The sequence below is a fragment of the Gigantopelta aegis genome, chromosome 3 (assembly GCF_016097555.1).
Source record: "Gigantopelta aegis isolate Gae_Host chromosome 3, Gae_host_genome, whole genome shotgun sequence".
Lineage (NCBI taxonomy): Eukaryota > Metazoa > Mollusca > Gastropoda > Neomphalida > Peltospiridae > Gigantopelta > Gigantopelta aegis.
Window position 1 is genome coordinate 84,797,550 of NC_054701.1, and position 14,983 is coordinate 84,812,532.

Genomic DNA, 14,983 nt, shown 5'->3' on the forward strand with positions numbered 1-14,983 from the left:
CCACAGACAGGATAGCACATACCATGGCATTTGACCAGTTGTGGTGCACTGTTTGAAACAATAAAACCCCCAATCAGTTTAATGGCTCTACTGAGATGGTTTGATCTTGTGATGCAAACACCTCAAGTGAGCATCTTCGATGATGTCGACTAACAACAATACAACATTATTTGAATAGACATCAATTAACCTGTTATTCTAACACAATTGCAGCCAACTTGAACAATAAAAACAAAGAAAAATTTAACCTCCGGATGAGCCTGCTAAAACTTGCATGTATTCAATCATGGTGGATCATACCAGCTTTTAATTGGATGGCCAAAGACACTGCAGCTGTCAAACATGGATGGCAGCTTGCTGAACTATTGAGTAACTAAATTGTCTTATATATAGTGAATTGCGAAGTGTTTTATTAATAAAATTTTAAATATTAGTATTTTAATTTTTGTTTTAATGACCTGTGATACATGGACAAAACTTGGAGCATATTATCAATGAGAATAACAGGAACTCACATTTTCCCCATTACCAGGGCTCGAACATAAGAATTTGTCTCCCACAGTAATTTTAAAAAGAATTGCCATGGGTGAAACAGCACACCGATGGCAATTTTGAGCCTGCCTATGGCAATTTGGTTTTTAAAGTGACATTTGCAGAAAATAAATATGACTAAAAGGTTATTTTGCTGTATGTAGACGTATTTCAAATGTGAAAATGTTAAATATTGACAGATTATGTACACCAGTTGTATATATTTTGCCCATTGTTGAGGAGTTTTACCAATGATAATGCTTTCTACCTACAGCAATTTATATCTTAGCAACGGCAATTGCCATTGATAAGTTCGAGCCCTGCATTAATATTATGATCACATTAATTTCAGGATCTACAATATTTTGTTTTAGGCTTATATGAAATGAAACAATGGAACTACTAAATGTCATGCTTGGACAATTAACTTTAGCACCAAACACTGGTATGGTTTGAGGTAGGTTAGCTTTGACCCTGTCACCTAGTTTTGTCACTCCAGACTCTGCCATGTAATTGTCTACGAAGAGGTGTTTGCACATAGCTTTCTTTAAGGTCTTGACCACTGATTCCCAATGGTATACCAAAAAATTGGCACGTGTTATTTTTAAAAGGAGAAATCAATTTCGTCAGATAAAATTATAGGACGAAGAATTTTTTATTCCTTCATCTGGTATGTGATGCCTGAACTGCTATCAAACTGACTGCCCAATCACCAGTAAACAAATGGACAGATGCAGTTTTTTGCACCAAAAAACAAAAGCTAGTGATCACTCCCGATTCCCTCCAGACTTGCCATTTCAGACGAGAGATCTGCAGCTCACCTTGCACCATTTCAGGAGTGATCTGCAGCTCACCTTCATTATTCTCATAGCAGAGATGAGATGAGTAACCAAAAAAACAAACTTAAAACTATGTGTAAGCTACTGAACAGTCGTAAATGTTCTTGATGAGAATTGTGCCGTCACCTATCACCAAGATCCATGCCACATTCATTGGAGCAGTATTTTGATTCCATTTTGACAGCTTCAACACAAGCCGGACCAAAGCAATGTGGCAGAGTTTCAGCAGCAGCATTGCGAAGATTCTCCACATCAGTATAACATATCTCACTTACTAAGCTCAGCTTCTCTTGAAGTACCTGCCAAGAATTTTTTAAAATTAAAATAATAAGACTGCTAGTTTACTGGTCATAAACAAGATGCACATTTTTAGCTCAATGGTCATAAAAATCTGAGAATAAATCTCGATAAATAAAACTTTTTATTTGTCTTGTTAAACTGTTATGTCATATCATACCAATAACATTTCTTTCTGGGAAGGTGAGCGCTTGTGTCTCACTAGTACCTCACCTCTTTATGGGAAGGTGAGTGCTTGTCTCACTAGTAACTCACCTCTTTATGGAAAGGTGAGTGCTTGTCTCACTAGTAACTCACCTCTTTATGGGAAGGTGAGCACTTGTGTCTCGCTAGTAACTCACCTTGTGTTTCACTAGCAACTCACCTCTTCACGGGAAGGTGAGTGCTTGTGTCTCACTAGTAACTCGCGTCTTCATGGGAAGGTGAGTGCTGGTGTCTCACTAGTAACTCCTCTTTATGGGAAGGTGAGCACTTGTGTCTCACTAGTAACTCCCCTCTTCATGGGAAGGTGAGAGCGTGTGTCTCGCTAGTAACTCACCTCTTCATGGGAAGGTGAGAGCTTGTCTCTCACTAGTAACTCACCTCTTTATGGGAACTTGTGTCTCACTAGTAACTCGCCTCTTTATGGGAACTTGTGTCTCACTAGTAACTCACCTCTTTATGGGAACTTGTGTCTCACTAGTAACTCACCTCTTTATGGGAACTTGTGTCTCACTAGTAACTCACCTCTTTATGGGAAGGTGAGAGCTTGTGTCTCACTAGTAACTCACCTCTTCATGGGAAGGTGAGAGCTTGTGTCTTACTAGTAACTCACCTCTTCATGGGAAGGTGAGAGCTTGTCTCTCATTAGTAACTCACCTCTTTATGGGAACTTGTGTCTCACTAGTAACTCGCCTCTTTATGGGAAGGTGAGAGCTTGTGTCTCACTAGTAACTCACCTCTTCATGGGAAGGTGAGAGCTTGTGTCTCACTAGTAACTCACCTCTTTATGGGAACTTGTGTCTCACTAGTAACTCCCTCTTTATGGGAAGGTGAGCACTTGTCTCTCACTAGTAACTCGCCTCTTTATGGGAACTTGTGTCTCACTAGTAACTCACCTCTTTATGGGAAGGTGAGCACTTGTCCCTCACTAGTAACTCGCCTCTTTATGGGAAGGTGAGCACTTGTCTCTCACTAGTAACTCGCCTATTTATGGGAAGGTGAGCACTTGTCTCTCACTAGTAACTCGCCTCTTTATGGGAAGGTGAGCACTTGTCTCTCACTAGTAACTCGCCTCTTTATGGGAACTTGTGTCTCACTAGTAACTCCCTCTTTATGGGAAGGTGAGCACTTGTGTCTCACTAGTAACTCGCCTCTTTATGGGAACTTGTGTCTCACTAGTAACTCCCTCTTTATGGGAAGGTGAGCACTTGTGTCTCACTAGTAACTCGCCTCTTTATGGGAAGGTGAGCACTTGTGTCTCACTAGTAACTCACCTCTTTATGGGAAGGTGAGCACTTGTGTCTCACTAGTACCTCACCTCTTTATGGGAAGGTGAGCACTTGTGTCTCACTAGTACCTCACCTCTTTATGGGAAGGTGAGCACTTGTGTCTCACTAGTACCTCACCTCTTTATGGGAAGGTGAGTGCTTGTCTCACTAGTACCTCACCTCTTTATGGGAAGGTGAGCACTTGTGTCTCACTAGTAACTCACCTCTTTATGGGAAGGTGAGTGCTTGTCTCACTAGTACCTCACCTCTTTATGGGAAGGTGAGCACTTGTGTCTCACTAGTAACTCACCTCTTTATGGGAAGGTGAGTGCTTGTGTCTCACTAGTACCTCACCTCTTTATGGGAAGGTGAGCACTTGTGTTTCACTAGTAACTCACCTCTTTATGGGAAGGTGAGTGCTTGTCTCACTAGTAACTCACCTCTTTATGGGAAGGTGAGTGCTTGTCTCACTAGTACCTCACCTCTTTATGGGAAGGTGAGCACTTGTGTCTCACTAGTAACTCACCTCTTTATGGGAAGGTGAGTGCTTGTGTCTCACTAGTACCTCACCTCTTTATGGGAAGGTGAGCACTTGTGTTTCACTAGTAACTCACCTCTTTATGGGAAGGTGGGTGCTTGTCTCACTAGTAACTCACCTCTTTATGGGAAGGTGAGCACTTGTGTCTCACTAGTAACTCACCTTGTGTCTCACTAGCAACTCACCTCTTCACGGGAAGGTGAGTGCTTGTGTCTCACTAGTAACTCGCGTCTTCATGGGAAGGTGAGTGCTGGTGTCTCACTAGTAACTCCTCTTTATGGGAAGGTGAGCACTTGTGTCTCACTAGTAACTCACCTCTTCATGGGAAGGTGAGAGCTTGTGTCTCACTAGTAACTCACCTCTTTATGGGAACTTGTGTCTCACTAGTAACTCCCTCTTTATGGGAAGGTGAGCACTTGTCTCTCACTAGTAACTCGCCTCTTTATGGGAACTTGTGTCTCACTAGTAACTCACCTCTTTATGGGAAGGTGAGCACTTGTCTCTCACTAGTAACTCGCCTCTTTATTGGAACTTGTGTCTCACTAGTAACTCACCTCTTTATGGGAAGGTGAGCACTTGTCTCTCACTAGTAACTCGCCTCTTTATGGGAACTTGTGTCTCACTAGTAACTCACCTCTTTATGGGAAGGTGAGCACTTGTGTCTCACTAGTAATTCACCTCTTTATGACAAGGTGAGCGCTTGTGTCTCACTAGTAACTCACCTCTTTATGGGAAGGTGAGCACTTGTCTCTCACTAGTAACTCACCTCTTTATGGGAACTTGTGTCTCACTAGTAACTCGCCTCTTTATTGGAACTTGTGTCTCACTAGTAACTCCCTCTTTATGGGAAAGTGAGCACTTGTGTCTCACTAGTAACTCCCCTCTTTATGGGAAGGTGAGAGCGTGTGTCTCGCTAGTAAGTCCCCTCTTTATAGGAAGGTGAGCGCTTGTGTCTCACCAGTAACTCACCTATTTATGGGAAGGTGAGCACTGGTGTCTCACTAGTAACTCGCCTCTTTATAGGAAGGTGAGCACTTGTGTCTCACTAGTAACACACCTGTCTTGGTTTTTAAACCTATCTTCCATTTTAAAAAAAACAATTCTGTAAGAAATCCCCTGTCCTTACATTATTTAGAATCTTCTCCAACATGAAACATATTATTCAGTTTGTAAATTCTTTACCAGTTACATAACTGATATAAAATGTACCCTTGGCTAAAATATATGTAAGAAAGATGGTGATTCAGGAGACCATTACCTCAAAATACAAAGTTTAGGGACAAAATTCACTCTTTTATCCCACAGCACAGTGAATGTAAACAAAAGCTGAATGACAGGTGAGAGGACAAGTTATCTTAAAACAGTCTAGCACTGGACTCTTACTTTTGGCTGAACTCCATTTTCAGATATATAATCAGACTTGTCAGCGACCATGAGGCGTCTGAAAGATGAAAAACATTATGTAAAGATATCGCCATCAGCGTAAAATTGCAAAGTTCTACAAAAGGTATTGTAATTGTAGTATCGCTTGTCCAAGATAGTGTGTTAGTGGTTAGTGAGAGAGAAGAGGATGTAGTGGTCTTACTCCTACCCACTGAGTCGTTAAAACTCACTTTAGGTGAGAGCCAGTACCTACATGTACCAGCCTTTAAGGCACAGACCCTAGTTTCAACCCGTGAAAATTAACACTAAGTTTAATTAATCTACAAACCTTAACACATTTGGATAAAGTTACAATTGAGTGAAACATGAGTCTGTGACTTTGAATTGGTGAAATACCCTCTTAAAAATAGACTAAAACTTGACTCCATAACTGTTACTTCTCAGACACACCTACATTTTTAAAAATATGAGAAATGCATTTTGTGATATTAAAAATACCAGGATGACCAAAAACACTTTGAATATACGGAAAATGATCATCTAAACCATAAAGTCTAAGTAAAGTATCATTTCAGTTATCAAAAACGGCTCTAATAGTCAGAAATATGCGTTGGTGTTTAAAAACTAGGGTATGTCCCTTTAAGTCTGATGGTTTAACCATTACACCACCGAGGCTGGTACAACTACATAGTAAACTGGGAGATGAAGCAGAATTTATTACACTTGGTGTAGAAAAAAACAATGTAAGACTATGGCTCAAAAAGTAATTACATTAATTACTGAGTGGTGCTCAGGGCAATATGTTGCCTACTAGAATCTATTGCACAGCCACATTTTGCCAAACTGAATATATTATTTGGGCACTAACATACTGTTGCAAAAGAGAATCTGTCTATGAAAAATCACACATGTAGAATGATCAAATCATATGTAGAAAATAAGCATTATAACATCTACAAAAAGCATTAGGGGAAAGATGAAATTGTCAACATCTAAAGGGGAGACAAATCTTACTTGTTTCTTTCGGAGTCCGTGATGGATGTTAATGCAGTTTCTGCTTCCAGCTTGGTGATACCGGCATTCAAGCCCTGAAACAAGAACATTATCAAACTATTTAATACACACTATTGCTCAACTAAGGGCTATTATAAATTTATAAAGCACAGTATATTAAGTGACCATGAATTTTAGAAAACAATTTGTTGTCTTTCCCATATGACAAATTTGAATTGAAAGACGATGTGTTTCGCTGTGAATTTATTATTTTAGGAACAACAAATGTCCTACAGTAAAAATATTGGAGCTCTACAACCAGAGTGATTAGTTTTTTAAGTAATAACTGGATATATTGGTTGCACCCCCACCCACCCCAACTACATTAGTGACTAATAACTGGATATATTGGTTGCACCCCCACCCACCCCTGACTAATAACTGGATATATTGGTTGCACCCCCACCCACCCCCAACTACATTAGTGACTAATAACTAGATATATTGGTTGCACCCCCACCCACCCCCAACTACATTAGTGACTAATAACTGGATATATTGGTTGCACCCCCACCCACCCCCTAATAACTGGATATATTGGTTGCACCCCCACCCACCCCCAACTACAGTAGTGACTAATAACTGGATATATTGGTTGCACCCCCACCCACCCCCAAGCACATTAGTGACTAATAACTTGGAAAGTATTAATACCAAAATAATATTTTGCACCTGTAAATGGGTATTACCCATTTGTGGTGGATCAATCCCCATCAGTGGACCCATTGGGCTATTTCTCGTTCCAGCCAGTGCTCCACAACTGGTGCAACAAAGGTCATGGCATGTACCATCCTGTCTGTGGGATGGTGCATATAAAAGATCCCTTGCTGCTAATCGAAAAGAGTAGCCCATGAAGTGGCGACAGCGAGTTTCCTCTCTCAATAACTGTGTGGTCCTTAACCATATGTCTGACACCATATAACCGTAAATAAAATGTGTTGAGTGTGTTGTTAAATAAAACATTTCCATCGTTCCATTTGTGGTATAAATTTCAAGTATACAGGTTGAATGTCTTATAAATCATGACAGATTCTAAATTACATGTCAAAAGATGTGCCAGAGTTGCATGTACTTAGGTGGTGATTGTCTGGTGTACAGCGAGTACCACCGACACTCACTGTGACGACACATTAGTCCAATACCACCTGTCAAATACAGGCATCCTGTCAGATTACGTTTCAACTTATTTTCACTGGGAAGTCTCTAATACTACAGATTACTCCTAAGAGTTTTCAGTGCGGTTGACAAAGCTATCACTGAAGTTTGTTTTATTGAAAAGGAATGGGGAACAAAATGACTATTGAAAGAATTGTCTCAAAAAACATTGGAAGATTTGTTCAGTAAACTACCTCATCAAGAAAATGAAAGACAGAGGTGTGAACAGAACGGGGGGACATACTGATCATTTTTTATTTAAAATAAGGTGACGTTAAACTTGAATCAGCTTTCTGTATACTGGAATTTGTTTTTGCACAAATGGATAATAACCATATCAGATAATGATAATGTCCATGGTGTTCCAAGTTAAATCAGTAAAGAGGGGTACAGGTTTTTGTCACCCTTCATACATGTATTAGAGCATGATAATTTATTTCATTCTTGAACTTACAAATATCAGACATTGTTTAACAGAAGAAGGTATAATTTACCAGATCTTCAACTTACAAAATTCAGACATTGGCGAAGGCGACATTTCTGACGGATTTTGTTAGGTCCACCAAATTTCTTCATATCCTGTCCACACAAACATAAAAAAAGACATCCTTTAGTTTACTCCTAATTTTCATCTTAGGTGTTAGAAATGACAGTGGGGTGTAATTTTTTTCCGACCACTTTTCTTTTTTTATACACTGTACAGATAGACTTGTTGAAGTACCTTAAAGATCACTTAAACATTGCTACAAGTACCTGTGGACACACCGATAACAACAAGTACACGCTATGTGATATATGGCAGATAAGGATAAATGGTAAACAGTATAAAGAATATTAATGTAGTAATGAAAAGTTTCTTGGACAGTGATACTGGAAAATCACACAAAACCCTGGAAAAATCACATATAAATTTATAGAAATCACACAAGACCTACCTTACAGAAATCCCACAAAACTTACACTCTAGAAATCACACAAAACCTACCATATAAAAATTACACAAAGCCTACTCTCTAGAAATCACACAAGATCTATCTTGTAGAAATTACACAAAACCTACCTTACAAAAATCACACGAAACCTACCTTGCAGAAATCACACGAAACCTACATTACAAAAATCACACAAAACCTACCTTACAGACATCACACAAACCTACATTACAGAAATCACACAAGACCTACCTTACAGAAGTCACACTTGCCTTACAGAAATCACACGAAACCTACCTTACAGAAATCACACGAGACTACCTTACAGAAATCACACTAGACCTACCTTGCAGAAATCACACGAGACCTACCTTAAAGAAATCACACGAGACCTACCTTACAGAAATCACACGACCTACCTTACAGAAATCACACGAGACATACCTTACAGAAATCACACAAGACCTACCTTACAGAAATCACACAAGACCTACCTTACAGAAATCACACGAGACATACCTTACAGAAATCACACAAGACCTACCTTACAGAAATCACACAAGACCTACCTTACAGAAATCACACGAAACCTACCTTAAAGAAATCACACGAGACATACCTTACAGAAATCACACTTGCCTTACAGAAATCACACGAAACCTACCTTACAGTTACAGAAATCACACTTGCCTTACAGAAATCACACAAGACCTACCTTACAGAAATTACACGAAACCTACCTTATAGAAATCACACGAAACCTACCTTACAGAAATCACACAAAACCTACCTTACAGAAATCACACTTGCCTTACAGAAATCACACAAGACCTACCTTACAGAAATCACACGAAACCTACCGTACAGAAATCACACGAAACCTACCTTACAGAAATCACACTTGCCTTACAAAAATCACACGAAACCTACCTTACAGAAATCACACTGACCACAATCCTCAGTCTTCTCACAGGCATAACATTGTCCACATCGACGTCTAGATATTTTCACTCCTTTCTGAAAAAAAAACCCACAATAAAAACCAAAAACATGTCAGCTATTTAAAACTAGTTTTGAACTAAATGCAGCAAAGACACACGTTAATGTTACAGTGAACAATGCTGTACACAATAAAAGGAATTTCAAATCCAATGTTGGTTAACATATAAAGTAATAAACAGTGTACTAGAACATATGATTGTCATATAAACGGCGTACTAAAACACTGGCAGAGTCTGGTTGACATACAGTGTACTGGAACACTGGAAGTGTGGTTCACATAATATTTAAGTTCAGATTTATTTTATTATACCACATTTAAGTCAAGTGTGTTTCTATAAATAGCTGAAGACAAATATATATACTATTATTTCAGTGGTGGTTTTTAGGCCAAAGATGATCTGATCAAGACTGTAATAGGAAAATGCTTATTAAATGTATATTTGCAAATAATAAAATCACAATTTTAATGGGATTTGGTGTTTTTTCCATAGACTTCTAATTGTACCATAGCAACGACAGAAATTGCTGTGGTTGGCTTCCTTACATGCCATTATGTCCTGAAAATGAGAAGTGGTTGATGCCAACAAAAATGTCATGGTGCCACATCTGGTTTGCCACTGTGCCCTTTTCCATGTTATATATGTAAAAAATAGTAAAATTATCATTGGTAATGTGATAAAAGGCACCCATATGCAACTAATTGTATAGGCATGAGCCCAAGGCATCAGGGTGAAATCATTTTTGTCGGAGAAAACTTGATAGAAAGTAAGTTGCCTTCATGGCCCTCTTTGAAAGAAAAGTTTGCCTTGATGCCCTAATTTTTGTTATAAAACCTAAGGCAACACTTGATGGGCCCCAAAATTGAAAATTCGACTCCTGTTTTTATATTACAATGTATGTCATACCAGACCCAATAGGTACTCACTGTGTGAACCAGTGCACAACGACTGGTATATCAAAGGCTGTGGTATGTACTACCCTGTCTGTGGGATGGTGCATATAAAAGATCCCTTGCTGCTAATCGAAAAGAGTAGCCCATGAAGTGGCGACAACAGGTTCCTCTCTCATTATCTGTGTGGTCCTTAACCATATGTTTGACCTACCTTACAGAAATCACACAAAATCCATCATATGAAAATAACACAAAACCTTCTTTCTAGAAATCACACAAGACCTACTTTACAGAAATCACACAAGACCTACACGTACCTTACAGAAATGACACTGACAGTAATTCTCCGTCTTGTTGGAGACATCACACTCTCCACATCGACGTGCAGATCTTCTCACCTTCTGGTAAAAACAAAAAAACATGTCGGTGATAACGAGAAATAATTATTTGGTGTCCAAATGCAGTGAACATTGCTAAACACAAGAAGCAATACAATCATGTCCTCTTCCTGCCTAACAAAAGGGAAATTTTATTTAGCATTTCTTCAAAGGCTAAACAAGAGTTTCCTATGATGTTCAGAATATAGACGAATTATTTGATTTATTTGTATCACAGTGACCTAGTAATAGTATGCGACACACCATCATCCCAAGTTATTCCTACACTTGATGTATGATGGTCCTGTATGCATATGTATACAAAATTTGGTCTGGACAAGGATTTACTGTTATGTGCAGTAGACCGTGAAAAGTAGGTCACAGTGACCTAGTAATAGTACATGACACACTGCCATCCCAAGTTGTTACTACATGTGTGGTTTGATGGTCCTGTATGCATCTGTATGCAAAATATAGTCCGGACAAGGATTTACTGTTATGTGCAGTAGACCGTGAAAAGTAGGTCACAGTGACCTAGTAATAGTATGTGACACACTGCCATCCCAAGTTGTTCCTACATGTGAGGTTTGATGGTCCTATATGCATTTGTATGCAAGATATAGTCCAGACAAGAAAACGTTAACAGACGGACAACGCCATACCATAATACAACCCATCATAGATGGGCGTATAAAAAAATGGAAGACTTTCCCATTTTTGACAGAGCTCTCTAGAAAAGTCAGAGATTGTGTTCACTACAGGCATGCTTGAACAGTTCTCTGAGGGAAGCATACCAAAAATTACCCACACCCACTAGAAGAGTTTGCTTACATTCCGAAGTCTCTGGTTTTTGTGCAGCATACTGTCACGGTCACTCTTCACTTTCTTCGGTTTCAGTTTTTTAGTCCTCCATATGATAGACAAACTTGGGTCCTTTTCTGACATACAAGAAAGTTTTGACATGAGTGAGAAATTACATGGACATGAAAATATGGATGTGATATCAATTTTAAAACAATTTAAAAAGGAAAGTTTTTGCAGGCGTTTAATTTTGCAGTTTTTGCAGTCAGAACTTATCAGCTAAATTAAAATGTGCAAAAAAGATTTTTATCTCTTAGTTTAGGGGGCATATGCAAACAAAAAACAGCGCCTGACACTTAACAGTTCAGTGTTATGAGTAAAACATCAGATGCTCATAACCCAAGTGTAAGAACATAATTTGGATTTGGCGACATAATATATTTTTTAATTACATGCCTTCGGTATTAATTTTTTTTTCTTTCAGTAAATTGTTTTATTAGTACAAGTACTAAATGTTATTTCATTTAGTGTTTCTTTTGTTCGTTGTTTCTATTCACAATGAAAATCTTGTAATTCATTTTTATTCTTCCATATTGCAACATGTTCCATCGTACAGAAATAAATGAACACAAACGATATATCTTGGATACAAACGTTAATTTATGCAAAACACACAGCAAATATTTTCTGTTAGTCTGTTTACTACTAGTATGCACTAGCGCTGTATACCTGGAATTTCATCGATCATCACTTATAATCAGTTTGCATAAACCGATCAACTTTCGATTACACAATCAGTTAGAGAATGTTGCCAAGTTAACCGTGATAAACCCTAAAAATTGCTAATTTTAAGTTAATAACTATTTAATATTATTTTTATTTACATACACATGAAAACAAACACCAGCACCAACATATTACATCATCTAAACTGGAGGTACATGGTACAATTTAAAACAAATTTTGGTTTAGCCAATTTTCAGAAATATAGAGTATTTTCTTGAAATTTGTTAAAAATATGGTTAATACGAGGCATATTTTATTAGCCAAAGACTAAGTTTTGCAGCCATTTTGTATAAAAATTAGCAATTGGCTAATTTGGCAATGTACAGGGTGAGCCCTAATAATCAATCACTGTATACACTTCTTCATTCTTGAATAGACCTGACTACCAGTATATTTTAGCATTGCTAGAAATATTTAAGATTTGCAAATCACAGGAGTAAGCTCATACATGTATGTTAAAACTACATTCCCTGGAATCTTTTTATTATTTAAACATATAGAACAGAAAATCCAGTTACGTTTGGTGCATATACATGTATGACGCCGCACTCCGCATTGGTTTTACTATGCTGGCTTATCCAGGTAAAAAACAAAGCCAGTATTTTGAAAGTGGGATACTTTTGACGGGCTCGTACAAATCTCAGTTTTCATTGGCTTATCACAAGTATAGAATTCCCCAACAAGAGATCACGTGAGATTTCACAATTTTTGAACAAATTTAACTGTCTTGATTGAGGGGTCGTCTCGTATCTCCAAAACATATTTATATCCATAGAGGTATGGTACAACGCCTTTCCAGGGGTCAGTGAGTGGGGGATTTGCCTTGAAATTTTGACAGTGGCCAGCTGTTGGCATACGTGTTACATGCAAAGGGGTGTTACCAATTATGTAACGCTCTAGGGGTAGAGGAAGAGGGTACTGTGTTCGACTTACGTAACATTTTTCAAGACTATATGTTATTTTTATTCATTACTTAGACCTAAAAAGGTGTTTTTTGGAAATGCGCGGTCAGTCTAGGACTGATCCCCATTGGCGGGTATACAAAAAGACCATGGTATGTGATATCCTGTCTGTGGGATAGTACATATATAAACGATCCTTTGCTAAAAAAAATATGTAGCGGGTTTCCAAGGCGCGTATGCAGGGATTTCAGCAGGGTTGGGGTTATAGACTGTGTTGAGCAAAGTTTATATGGGGCCATGCTCCCCCAAAAAATACATTTCAATTTTTTTTAAGCTTGGGCAAGTAAGGGTTTCGACCTCCAATACCCTCCCCCTGCACATGCACCCGATTCCTCTCTAAGATTATATGTCAAAATTACCAAATGTTAGACATCCAATAGCAGATGGAAGGAAGGATAGGATATGTTTTATTTAATGACGCACTCAACACATTTTATTTATGGTTGTATGGGGTCGGATGATTATTAAATCAATATGCTTTATCTTTGATGTCGTTAAACAACCCCCCCCCTAACTTTACCCTTTCCAAACGAAATAATATTTATTTGAATTTGTCGATTTTAACACATAAAATTAAGAAGTGAAAACGTTCATTGTCTACTTTAATATATTTTATTTTAAAAATATATACATAATTAATGTGTTACTAGTATACAAACAAAACTTTGAAAGTTCTACTAACACTTTATAAAATATCAATTCTGAAACAGGAAGGTACGACTGTCGATAATAAATTGTCAAGATCAGACCGGTTTTAACTAAAGACTCTAGTACCGTATTCTCAACCGAACGTTCTTCGTACAGTGCAAGATTTCTCTTTTAATTTTTTGAGACGAACCCTACAATTTGAAATCGGCAAACGCACGTGTTAACCGAAACTGACAACAGGCTGTCGTTTGTGCTTTGCCGAGCTATGGCGGCACAGGCAACGATCTCCGTTCATAGCAAACACAAACAAGTTTTTTAAAAGTGCATTTGAGCTTGTATTTCATATTTGTACATGATGTTATAATATGGTAACCAGAGAATGTAACTTTAAAATCTGTCAATATCGCATGTCTAAGTGGTTGGTGTTGGTATAACTAAAAAAAGACAATGTCATGATAATAAAGTGACCAATCAGCATATCAATATTTTTAAAGATGTCTGCACCTAGTAATATTGAATTCAAAAGCGTAATTGTGAAAGGGACTTAGGCAAAGGAGCCATTAATTTATTTCCAGTACATCGTCATTAGCAGTATATGGCAGATTATTTATTGGTGAAAAAATCTGAGAATAACAGAGTGGAAAATTGTAGTTTAACTGCAGGCCAAGTGAAAATCAATCTTTTTTAATAAATGTTATCAACAGGTCGACTGAGATGTCACCAAATAAACACGTCCTTGTTTTTGGATTCAAATTATTACTAATCCACTGGCAAAGAATATAGTCCAGCAATCTAATAACTCTACAACTACAATGTAAGTAAATATGAAGAAAGGGAATGTACTAACGTCTACAAAAAGTACAGTAGTAACGCTTGATGATTCGGCCATCTGAATGGGTTATTCCGATACAGTCACCATGGAACCATTCCATACAGTTATCACAATCACTGGAAATCAGAACAAATATTTATCACAGCCACTGGAAATCATAAATCATAACAAATATTTATCACAGCCACTGGAAATCATAACAAATATTTATCACAGCCACTGCAAATCATAAATAATAACAAATATTTATCAATCACTGCAAATCATAACAAATATTTTTTGCAGTCACTGGAATTCATAACAAATATATATCACACCACTGCAAATCGTAACAAATATATATCACCGTCACTGCAAACCATAGCAAATATATATCACCGTCACTGCAAACCATAGCAAATATATATCACCGTCACTGCAAACCATAGCAAATATATATCACCGTCACTGAAAATCATAACAAATATATATCACAGCCACTGCAAA

At 37.9% G+C, this 14,983-nt stretch overlaps 1 protein-coding gene across 4 annotated transcripts in view; it reads right to left on the reverse strand.

Moving 5' to 3' along the window:
• Positions 1-1,324: 1,324 nt before the first annotated feature.
• LOC121366442 overlaps positions 1,325-14,983 on the reverse strand; it is a 34,242-nt gene continuing 20,583 nt past the window's right edge. For all 4 annotated transcript variants that reach the window (XM_041490902.1, XM_041490896.1, XM_041490905.1 and 1 more), the window contains exons 11-18: positions 14,513-14,613; positions 11,300-11,406; positions 10,409-10,492; positions 9,128-9,214; positions 7,776-7,844; positions 6,072-6,145; positions 5,058-5,115; positions 1,325-1,669 (exon numbers count right to left, since the gene is read on the reverse strand). In XM_041490902.1, the coding sequence (XP_041346836.1) occupies positions 1,493-1,669; positions 5,058-5,115; positions 6,072-6,145; positions 7,776-7,844; positions 9,128-9,214; positions 10,409-10,492; positions 11,300-11,406; positions 14,513-14,613 (757 nt within the window). In that variant the 3' untranslated portion in view covers positions 1,325-1,492. The remainder of the gene's footprint in view (positions 1,670-5,057; positions 5,116-6,071; positions 6,146-7,775; positions 7,845-9,127; positions 9,215-10,408; positions 10,493-11,299; positions 11,407-14,512; positions 14,614-14,983) is intronic.